The sequence below is a fragment of the Coffea arabica genome, chromosome 5e (assembly GCF_036785885.1).
Source record: "Coffea arabica cultivar ET-39 chromosome 5e, Coffea Arabica ET-39 HiFi, whole genome shotgun sequence".
NCBI classification, from domain to species: Eukaryota; Viridiplantae; Streptophyta; class Magnoliopsida; order Gentianales; family Rubiaceae; genus Coffea; species Coffea arabica.
Window position 1 is genome coordinate 22,996,628 of NC_092318.1, and position 11,385 is coordinate 23,008,012.

General features: G+C 36.8%; 1 protein-coding gene across 2 annotated transcripts; it reads right to left on the reverse strand.

The window, feature by feature from the left end:
* Positions 1 to 1,480: 1,480 nt before the first annotated feature.
* On the reverse strand, positions 1,481 to 9,873 carry LOC113690297 (phytochrome C-like). Of its 2 annotated transcripts, none has more exons than XM_027208135.2 (5): positions 9,666 to 9,873; positions 6,918 to 9,413; positions 5,092 to 5,908; positions 2,693 to 2,989; positions 1,481 to 1,948 (listed from the first exon to the last, which is right to left on the reverse strand). In XM_027208135.2, the coding sequence occupies exons 2-5, from the start codon at positions 8,956 to 8,958 to the stop codon at positions 1,735 to 1,737; spliced, it is 3,369 nt and encodes a 1,122-aa protein (XP_027063936.1). In that variant the 5' UTR covers positions 8,959 to 9,413; positions 9,666 to 9,873; the 3' UTR covers positions 1,481 to 1,734. The 2 variants fall into 2 exon arrangements, with proteins under 2 accessions (XP_027063936.1, XP_071904556.1); XM_072048455.1 differs by having other exon boundaries at positions 9,661 to 9,873.
* Positions 9,874 to 11,385: the final 1,512 nt, after the last annotated feature.

Here is an 11,385-nt window from a genome sequence, read left to right on the forward strand (position 1 = left end):
ATCTTACGTTTCACTTTTGGGTTGTAATTAAACTTGAATTATTGGTTGAATTGTAGAACTCTGATGTTAATTTGGAGGCTTGAGCGGTTATTTTGAGAATTTATTGTAGTGAATATTGTGAATCCTGACAAGAGTTGGGCAGGTGGTCAGCCAAACTTTTGGGTACACCCTAAAGGGAGGTGAGGTCGTCACACTCTCAATTCTCAAAATCAATATTATCCTTTACTTATTCAAATTCTATTAATTAAAAAAATACAAATTCCATTAATTTCAATCACATTCATTCATAACTAAATCAATATTATTTTTGTCTCATCCAAAAAAAAAGGAACTTACTTAACTAATAAATTCATATTTTACCAGCGTATAATATCAAATTATTAGCTTATCTTATCAAATAACACCCAAACTATATCAAAATTTACCAAAAAAATATCTACTGTCAATTAATTTTCCGACAACCTTCCCATTGTTTTATATCCTTTCCATAAACTTTTGCACTACATCAATACACATTCTCTCATCCTAACTATCCGAATTATCATATTATCATCACCCTAAAATACATAAACCGCCAACACCCAAGCTACAGTGAATTATGCCGCTTTCAATGTAATTCTCCACCTGACTATTACCTTTAAAAAAAAATAACTATTCATTTATTTTAAATAACATTTATTAAATTGAAACCGATATTATCTTTCAAATCTTCAGATCATATTAATTTTAAAAGACATAACACAAACACATCAATTTTAGTAATATTTGTTCAGAAATAAATTAATCTAATATATCACTCCTTCGTCCATTATTCCAACTCCATTATCATACAAAACACTCTAAACCCACACTATTACATAAAACTTACATTGCCCTAAAATACAACCCAAAATAGTCAACAATGGGCACCCTGTGGTAGCCATGGGGCACCAAGCCTAGTAGTGTAACTAACCCAAAATTAAATGCATACCAGTGTGCTTTCAGGCCTTATATGACACAAGGTCTCAATTAGACTACGAAGGATAAAACCCCAAATCAAGCAGTCACCATTAAATTCTGCACCAGCGTAACAGATCAATTTTCCAACGAGGGGTTCGCGTACATTCAATTACTAATCATTAGCTGAAACATGACAAAATTCCATGAGAAAGACGCTTTGAAAGCTTGAATAGCTATTGAATTTCTAGGCACTTGATTGCATCTGGTTTTTATTCGGTAAGTTAATTGGTTTGAGAAAATGGTTTGAGGAAGACGCTTTGAAAGCTTGAATAGCTATTGAATTTCTAGGCACTTGATTGCATCTGCTTTTTATTCGGTAAGTTACTTGGTTTGAGAAAATGCTTGGCGGCTTTACATTAGATTGACTTGCCTCAACTGACTTCTGATCCAGGTAGTCATTTGTTGCATTGCGCACCAGATAAAAGTGTGTGCTACAAAATCCCAGCCAAAAGGCCAAAGTCGTAAATTTTTGTGAGGAAAATGATGATAAAGAAACTACATAACACATTAAATATTTACAGGCAGGGCTGCTTTGATGGCGTTGACACACGTTCGCAGCTGTATTCATGGGATGAATTCCTATCGACACGTTCAGCTTACCAAAACGATTTAAGCAACACATAGACCAATATCGTGTGATCTTATTGTCTCGCATACAACTCATACCTCAGTCTTGTCCCTGACGAAGTGGGACTTGAATTTGTATGCCATGTTCTCAAGGTTTTATACACAGGTTTACTGGTTATGGATTGGGTGAACCATCGGAAACTCTGCCAATATGATAAATGATGATCTCTCAGCCTCTCTTAGATATTGCACAGTGCCATTCATGATCTTGACAAGCTTCTGGCTGATATATAGGCCCAGACCTTCCCTAGATACACTCTGGCTATGGTAAAACATCTCTTGAATTAACTCTTCAGGGATCCCAGGTGCAGGATGAGTTATTCTGTCATGAAAGGAGAAGTCATTGCACTTTTAATGAAAATGGTAAAGCAATTAAAACGAAGTTCTTACTACAAATTGTAAAGGACTGGAGAGTAGATCTGATAATCATCTCATGAAGACATTGTTGAAGTCAAGAAGGCACCAGTCTATACCAATTGCAACTTTTCATGAGCCTTAATACAATGGTGTAGATTCTTTTGCACTACTATTTTTCGTAGTCCTAAAGCAATGGTTTGCACTACTATTACATGCACATAACAGAATTTCAGACACAAATAGAACTCACCGAACACTGATTAATTCACACCTTCTGTGCAAAGCATAAAAACGCTGATTCACGTCAATAATCGTTTCCTTAATTCCTAATTTTTGGTGGATCTTATAGGTTTTCCATGATCACTTACCCAACCAACATGGAAACCTGAGGTTAAAATGATATATCAGTTCTCGAAATTACTGTACAGGAAATTTTTGCAGTTTCAAAAATCTGTATTTGTTGTTATGAATTGTACAAAGTGTCGGCTCTCAAAAACACCACAAAGACTGTTTTTCATTTCCTAGATTAGCCTGAAGGAAATTCACCACCACAAAGACATTCCTTAGCTGAATAACAATCAGAATATACGTAAGTTGAAGTATCACAGCAATTAAAAGCAATCTTCAATCTCTCTTACCGTCAGTGTCATGTCAAATTCCATTTGCTGAAATCAATAGAAAGACACAGATAAAGGCAAAACAGACATACCTAAATTCAATGTGAACAACATGTATCTTTGTCCCAATACACTCCTTTCTTGATACAACTTTGAACAGAACCAGAGATCCTTCAAATGCTGGAGTAAAAAAGAGTGCAGTTGCCAGGAAGTCTGAAAGAACTTGTTGAAGCCTCAGGGTATCACCGTAAAGATACATAGATGATACCTCAGCAGGTAAATCAGAAACAACTTGCACCTGCTGCTCACGACTGAAAACCATCACTTGATTTACAACTGCTTTCAGAGCTTCTCCAAGATTAAATTCACCAGAATTCATTTCCATATAGCTGAAAATGGATTTCAAAAGGATCGAGATCAGCCAAGAAAACTATGGATGAACTCATCAAACAGAACTTTGCACTTAGTGAAGTCCAGTTAGTTTGACATAAACAATAATGAAATTGATGTAAAAGCACAAGATTCAGGGAACTGGTGGTTAAAGCACATAACCTATAATGATTAATCTAAGGTTGATGATGAAGAGAGTTGACTAAATTTCCAACAGTCAAAGCCACAAGTAGAAACGTTTTTTCATTTCCATCCTTTATAGCCAAGAGGACCATCATAATAGGTGATTTACTTAGCTAGAATGGGTTATTGATCACTTGCATCAACAAATCCAACAGAAAGACAATCCTTATACATTAGAATGCTCATTACATGCTGCAAGTACTAAAAGAAACATTTCAGAATCAATAATAAGTTAACTATACTTAATTTCTTGCCAATATACCCTTCTTCAAACTAAGGTCTTCAACACTTATCAGATGCAATTATCTCCTACAATATTTAAACACGTATTATTCATGCATACACTCACATAGAATGTACAATGTCATCTGTAATTGTAAGTGATCAACCTTCCACTGTACCAATAAACCTTTGGTGAGCTGTCAAAATTCTACACCTATTCCAATTATAGCAGAGATTAAGTTTTTAGTCCCAGGTGCTCCCTTTCCTGCCAGTTCAATTGTTCAACTTTGGGTCTACAGTAATCAGCATTGAAGCAGCATCCAACATTGTAGTCATTGAGTTTATCATAAGGCTGGTGGAAGGAAACAATATAACACATGATCGTTGAAAAGAACAGGAGTAATATTGGGGATCAAAAGGTTGCTAAACAAGCAACATGAAAGCTACCAAAGTTTAAAGCATCCTGCTAAACATTAAGTTTCATCAAATAACACCTCCATATCAATTTCTTCCACATCAATGCTGCATATGCCATCGAATATCTTAATAGCCAAAAGCTAGTATGATAACTCAGACAGCTAGATGTGCTCCTTTCTCCACTGCTACAGGTATGGCTGAGATTTCGCTGGTACCAGACTCTATTTGGCACCTTTGTTCAGGAAGCACAACTCAAAGCACTGTGGAAGTGCATCTTACCCAAATGATGCAGGTAGCAGTAACTCTTGCCAACTCATAATCCACACAGTCCCCCTATTATTCAGAATCTTTTAGTTGAATAATGGAGGTCGCAATAACTCCTGCCAACTCATAATCCACGTAATCCCCCCATTATTCAGAATCTTTTAGTTGAAATTGTCCACGTTAACCAGACATAAAGAACCAGAAAACCCCTAGCTTTCAAGGGTATTTTCACACATTCAAAAGAGTCCTTCAACTCTGTCACATTGAAACGAATAACAACCGACTTAAATACGAAGGCGCTCTTGCAAAAACATTGAGATATAAAATAGATACATTTATATTCATTTAGTCATCTGTTCACATTCTCTTCGAAAAGAGAAGACAGGAGCAAGAATAGTACATTGTCCTACTCTGGCGCTTGCTCTAAAACCAAACACATTCAAAATACATATGCAATTCTAATGCTACAACCTAGTTGGTCTGCTGCTGCATATCCAGTGTTGGCATATTATCCCACTGCTAGTCTACACACAAAGGAATCAAAGAATCTAGCTATAGTAAATGAAATAAACTTAGAACAACAACAAATAGCACAAAATGAACAGGTCATGTGACCTTATTTCCAATACAAAAACTTTAAAATGTTAATAGCTATCATGCTAATATTCACATGCATGTCTCTTTATGTATGCATTCTTAAGAGTTATAACACAGTTAGCTTTCCTATCTCACCAAATGTCATAATTTACTTCTGCTGACCAAGAAGTAGCTTGTTTCATGTTAAATGTTGCTTCACTACTCTCCTCTTTATTAAAATGTAAACCTTTACCTATCTTCATCCATCCACAACATGCTTTCAATTTATCAGCTTTCTCAATAATCACTTGTCATAATTAACATTAGAAAAGCAGCAAAAAATGAGAACAGGCTCCTTAATTCGACTTATGTAGCTCATGCAGATGTAAAGATATAATGCATCAAGAGTGAACAATGAATAGTTGAGACAAATGCATACCATTCCTCAATACTTTCGACATCGGAATCATCAACAATCTTTCCTAATTGTTCTAAGCATAATGTCTGAGTCTTCAACAGTTGCTTCTGTTCTTTGCTTAAATCAGAAGATTCCATCAAGTGCTGGACAAACTTAATCCCATTCAATGGGCTTTTAATTTCACGGCGAACATAAGCCAACTTTGTTAGCGTATTTGCTGCAGCCTGCTCGGATATCTTTTGAACCTGCATTGCATATTGAAGTTCAGGACTTGCAACATGCAGAAAGCATAAAACCCCTATAATCCTACCCTCTGCATCTGCCCTTTTGTTAGCTGAAACAAAGGCTTCAACATATTTACCATGCTTATCAAAGAAGCCAAACAATAATTTATCTGCATTCTGCCCAGCAATTACACCATTCAATAATATCCTAAGCTTGGTCAATGTGTCTTGGTCTTTAACCCTGCAGCCAAAGTTACTGACAGTAAAGATCTCCCCCACAAGCATTTGGTCAATGGCATCTTCCCTTTTGACACCCGACAGTTTCTGCATTGCATCATTCCATTCCATGCATTGGCCATGCTCATCCATCATGAAGATGGGAGGAATCAGTGCTGATGGATTCCGCATAATTCCCACATAATCACCTTGGATTCTGGTATATTTGTCCATAATCAACCTCTGTCCAGTAATATCTTGCCCCACAAAACAAACTCCGACAATGTTCTCCTTTACATCTCGACTACAACAGGCATTTGTGACCAAGATAACAGGACCATTCTTTTCCTCAAGACCAAATGTTTTAAGTTTTATTTCAACATTTTTCTCTTCTCTTCCTGCCATTAGAATGTTACATTTTCATCAAGTTGAACAGCAGGAAAATTAAAATACAAGTGGAAACCAAATAAATAAAACAAAGAGATGGCATCGAATGCTAACAAGTTGGGTGACTTTAGCTTGTTACAAGCAGAAAGAGTTGTTACAAGCAGAAAGAACTTTACCATCCAACCTGTTAAAATTGAAAACTTGATCCAAGCTGTACAACCTCAACTCTTTAGCCAAAACATTACACATGCAATTTTTGAATTCTATTACAGTGATCATCCCATATGTTTCAAGTGATAGTGAGTACATGTATATTTACTATTAGTCCCAAGTTAAATCAACTCTAACCTTGAAAGCAAAATTACCATCTTCCTACAAGTTCATAGATCCCCTCTCTCTCTCTCTCTCTCTCTCTCTCTCTGGAAAGTAGCCTTTTGGTGAGTTTTCTGAGAATTTTACTCCATGAAATGCAGGAAAGAAAAATAATCTCCCTCTCCCTCTCTCCCTCTCTCCCTCTATCCCTCTCTTCCTCTCTCCATATTGTGTAGCTTCTCGGTGGATTTTCTGTAAATGTTACTCCAATGGCAGAAATGACAAATAAGAAAAACTGCCCGTCCCCCCCCCCCCTCTCTGTGGTGCATGTTGTATCTTTTAGCAGATTTTCTGCAAATGTTAAACCATCACAAGGCATAAAAGGCAAATAAGAAAAACATGCAAGCTATGACACAATTGCAGATATTACTTTTTCTTTCTTTATGGCTCCTTGTGCTTTCAATGCAATAACAGGAATAGCACTAAAAACACATCTCCCACAAGGATAAAAACATTGACTACTAATTTGATATTATGATTTCTCCCTCTTGATTTAAATTACAATCAATTAGACGCCACAGCATGCTACTGATGCACAGGTCAAGAATACCAATGTATCAGACCATATAACCAGCAAAAAGTGAAGTTCAACAAAATCATGCCCTGCATCTATGGACAAAAGAAAAATAAAAAAAAAGCTGGTGTTACCTTGCAAAGCCAAGGAGAGCATGTTTTTTACCACCTCAACTGAATCATCTGCAACCAGATCAAGCAAGGGCATACCAATAGCTTTCTGTAAAACCAGGCCAGTAAGTTCAATTATCTTCTTGTTCCACCCATTGATATCACCATATTCATCAACAGCAAATATAGGTATAGATGCCGTCTCAATAAGGCGAACCATTTCATTTGTCACAATACGCAGTTCATCAACTCTTCCTATACTGTTTTCAACTGCTGGAACATTAACAATCAGTTTCGAATTATCAACAATCTCATCTTGCAAGGACCCTCTTAATATCAACTGCAAGGAATGGATGGCATCCATTTCAACATCCTCCCAGGGCACGCTCCGCCTCTTAACCACCTCAAGAAAGGCCTTAAATGATGATCTCGGATGCATCTTCCTTCCATCATCTTTGTCACCAGGGTCATGTTTTGCTCCACCCCATTTAATCTCCTTTGCTGTATGAGAACGAAACCAAAAGAGAAAATCCTTTGAGGTAATTTTTATAGCAGCCATTCCGCATACTGCATCACCAAGGATGGATGCACCTGGATAACCAGCTTCCATGAGGCTATCAGTACTTAACCCTGTGCTCTGACCATGGTATTCAAGTAACCATTCAGCAATATCTTTAATCTGAAGCTCTGTTGGGGTGATTCCAAGTAACCAAAATTTATTCTGGTAGCAAAGTGCAGCTCCATCACATTTCACAAGATCCATCACATTTGGTGATTGAGTAACTATTCCAAGTGGAGCATCTCTCAATAGCATGTCACAAAGCACAGTTTGAGTCCGCAAAATATGTTTCTCCCTCAGTTGAGCTGCCAACTCCACCTCCTTATTGATCTGAACACTGAATACCTGAACCAAGAACTCGCATGCATACCTTAACGGAAACGGAACAAACCTAGGGCTAGTGTGATGGCAAACCACCAAGCCCCACAATTTTCTTCCCTTCTGCTGATCACTATCCATCTCATTATCTTCCTCGTTGATAGTCACTGACATCACCAAGGAAGCAATGGTACCCATGTTTGCCATATACTGAGCATGACACCCATGAGGAGATCGTAGAGTAGATCCACAAAGACTTAGTGGTTGAACCAAACTCTCGTCCTGAATTACTTTAACAGGTTGGGCCAAACAATCACATATCATCCTAACCTTGTTTTTCATGAAGAGAAATCTTGAAGCTTGTGGTATATCAGTAGCAGGGTAATGCAAGCCAAGATATGGTTCCAAGTCAGCCCTGCGGCACTCAGCAACAACTTCTCCATGCTCATCCTCATGAAATTTATAAACCATAACCCGATCATAGCCAGTCAAATCACTCACCTCCCTGACTAGCACATCGCACAACAATGATATATTCCCATTAGGCAAAGATTGTAATCTTGAAATGGCTTTAGCTGCTAGCTTATATGACTTTAATGCTCCAGCAGCTGTTACTGGTACATCAGCTGGATTCACAGGTTCCAAGTCTATAACTAGTCCAACATCAATCCGATGTAGAATTGCATAAAAGGGCTTACCGGAACTTCTGCAATGAACCAGTATTGGATTAAGCAGGCTAATTTCCCCAAAGTTGGCAGCTTTTTGGAGTGCAGCAGCACCGGAAGATCGGAATAGCATGCGAACATCGGTACCGAAAGTCAGAGCTTCTTTTTGTTCAATGCTTGGAACTGCATGTGGTGCCAAGTCCAGCATTTCTGGAGCATTTTCAGTATATGCCAAGACAGTAAACTTCTCCTCATCGACAGCAATCATACAGCCAAAAGGTTGAATAAGGCTTCCTCTCTGCATCTTCTGCAGATAAGCTGATACAGTTGAAGAAGGGACATTGCTGGTGGAGCTGGAAACATTAACTGAGCTAGAATAATCGAATTGTCTTTCAGACTCTTCAAAGTCCACGTGGAGTTTAGTATCAATTGGGGTCTGAGCAACCACTCTAGCACCATGTCTTGACCTAGCAGAGCTACTCCTAGAACAATTCGTCTTATTTGTCGTTGATCTCGAAGACATCCCTCAAATCTCAAATCTCCTACCCGCACCTAGAATTTTTTTCCTTTTCCCTCCTCTCTTCTACTCACTATTCATCATGCACTCTCCAAACAATAAACCCTTTTCGCCATTCAAATAAATCCTATACTTGTGAATTGAAAAAAAGTTTATATTCCTTATAAAGTGGAAAGCCCAAAAAATATCACCTCAGAATCAATTAGTGCTTGCACTATATACAAAAACCAGAATAAAGCTCTTATAAAATTCTATCCTTATTGAAGAGAATCTATCAAGAGGAAGATACTCCTTCAAAAGACAGGAAAGAGAAAGAAAAAAGAAAAATCATACATGTGCAGAACCTTTTCTATATATTCCAGAAATCCATAAGACCACTCAAGGTACTTTACTGAAAGGTCCACCGCTTTTTAGATTCTCCCATAATTACAAGAAAGTCGCAGAACGAAAAGCAAGGGTGCCTGCAAGAATATTCAAAGACCATCAAATCAGATTACTAAAAAAGAACCCAAACAGCACAGAAATCACTTGAGTAAAGCCGGATTCCATTATTGTTTTCTAAAATTTTATGACTGAAAAATAAAATAGAGTAGGATACTTCATCACATCACCAAAGTGTACAGCAACCGCAATTAAGTACTGATACAAAGTTAAAGAAAACAGTAAAGATAGACATGGAGGGGAGGGAGGGTTATGGGACAAATTTACCATACCACCGAAGATGGAGAGTTGGCCAGCCAACCCTTGCTAGCGCACTGGAACTGGTATTTGCCAGATGAACTTGCCCCGCAACTAAGACGTGATGATGATGACGATGATAATTACTGCTTTCCAAGTAATGAGTATTTAATTTACCAAAATGGGCATCTTTTTTTTCTAATAAGGATGAGTTGGGCAAATTAATTTAGTGAAAGCCGATACTAACCTCGTCGAGAAAACATTTTAGGCCTTGTTGACAAACAACTAATGTTGGATATCAGATTTTAAGTCTTGATTTTAAGAAAAGTATTTTTTTTCCGATATTGTCACCTGCTTTCTGTATTTCTTGATTTTAGATTTTTTTGGGCAAAAAAAGAGGTGAAAAACAAAAGCAAGTCTTACAATACCGTGCATGTTGATTGTGGACTAATTTTTTATGGGGACAAATATAAGATCAAAATTTTAAAACAATTACCAAAAAAAATACTTACTCTATTCAAGTAGAAGAAAAGTTATTTGAGAAATTGAAATACAAGTGTAGTAAAGAAAGCTAAATGCCACTTTCCCATAAATAATACATATTTGGTTAGCAAGGAAAAACTAAAAAGAAGTGCAGGAGTTATGAAAGTTTAAGGGATGTGGTTCAAGTCATGCAAGAAAATGTAGGAAATTTAGAAAATTTTCCAACTTTCCTGCTCACGAAACATGCACAAAAAGAAAAAAAAAAAACATTGCTTCATTGTCCCTCACTACCTTCAAGTTCATTAATGCAACATACAAAGGCAATTTGGTCATTAATTGGTCAAATGAGTTTTTGCATTACTTTTCTTTTTAACACCCATGCATTCTTTTAAGAGTAAACCTTATATACAAATAAGTTATTTTGAGAAATATAAATTGCAAAAATTCTCAAAAATTAACTATACAAAGTCAACTTTTACAAAATCAAAAGCAATAGAGGTATCATCACATCAACTATTAAATTCTCACTTATTTATGTTGTTCCAAATATAACATCTTTGTCCCAGGTCCTGATGGGCTTTGGGGTCGCTCTTGGTATTGGTATCAATGGTGTTGGGCTGGGTTATTTGTTTTGGAAAGGTAGCAACCATTGTGTTCAGAGTTTGTGATGTATGACTATTAGTGTTGGTTTTAGAGGTACCAATTGAGGTTTTTAGGTTGTACAGAAGCTTTGTGTGGTGTTTCAAATGGTAGTTATAGTTCATTGGGTCGAAGTATTCAGATAAAGATTACAGTTGAAATCAATAGAATTTAGGGATTAAGTTGTGTGTTTGCTTCATTCGGTAAACTTTTTGGATTGCAATCAATATTGTAGCAGATATGGCTAAATGGATGTTGATGTGGAGGTCATAGGTAAATTGGTTTTTTCTTTTTTGGTTAATATATAATTCTAACAAAGGTGTATTTTATGATATTTGCAGATAGATCTAGTCTATTTAGTGTCTATATTGTTACTTAAACTCTAAAAGTAAGAGAGGTTATTGTAATTTTTTAAACTTGAGGGAAGCTAAATGAAATTGTCAAAACCTCAAAGAAGGTTTCTAAAATTATCTCCAAAAAGAAATATAGACCTGCTGCAACAAATTTAAGAGATTGGATTTCGGCAACGTTAATTACTTGTGGGAGTCTCACCTTTAAGTTTCTTGGTCAGGAAGTTCAATTTGGCAGTAAGGAAGGGAAAAGGAAAATCCAAAGTAGTCATGGACTCTTGGT

Excerpts from the sequence above, each read along its gene's own strand:
- LOC113690297 (XM_027208135.2), bottom strand. The coding sequence starts at position 8,958 with ATGTCTTCGAGATCAACGACAAATAAGACGAATTGTTCTAGGAGTAGC. Across the intron at positions 5,909-6,917 it reads GCTCTCCTTGGCTTTGCAAG|GAAGAGAAGAGAAAAATGTT; the intron begins GTAACACCAGCT and ends TTCTAATGGCAG. Across the intron at positions 2,990-5,091 it reads GTCGAAAGTATTGAGGAATG|CTATATGGAAATGAATTCTG; the intron begins GTATGCATTTGT and ends ATCCATTTTCAG.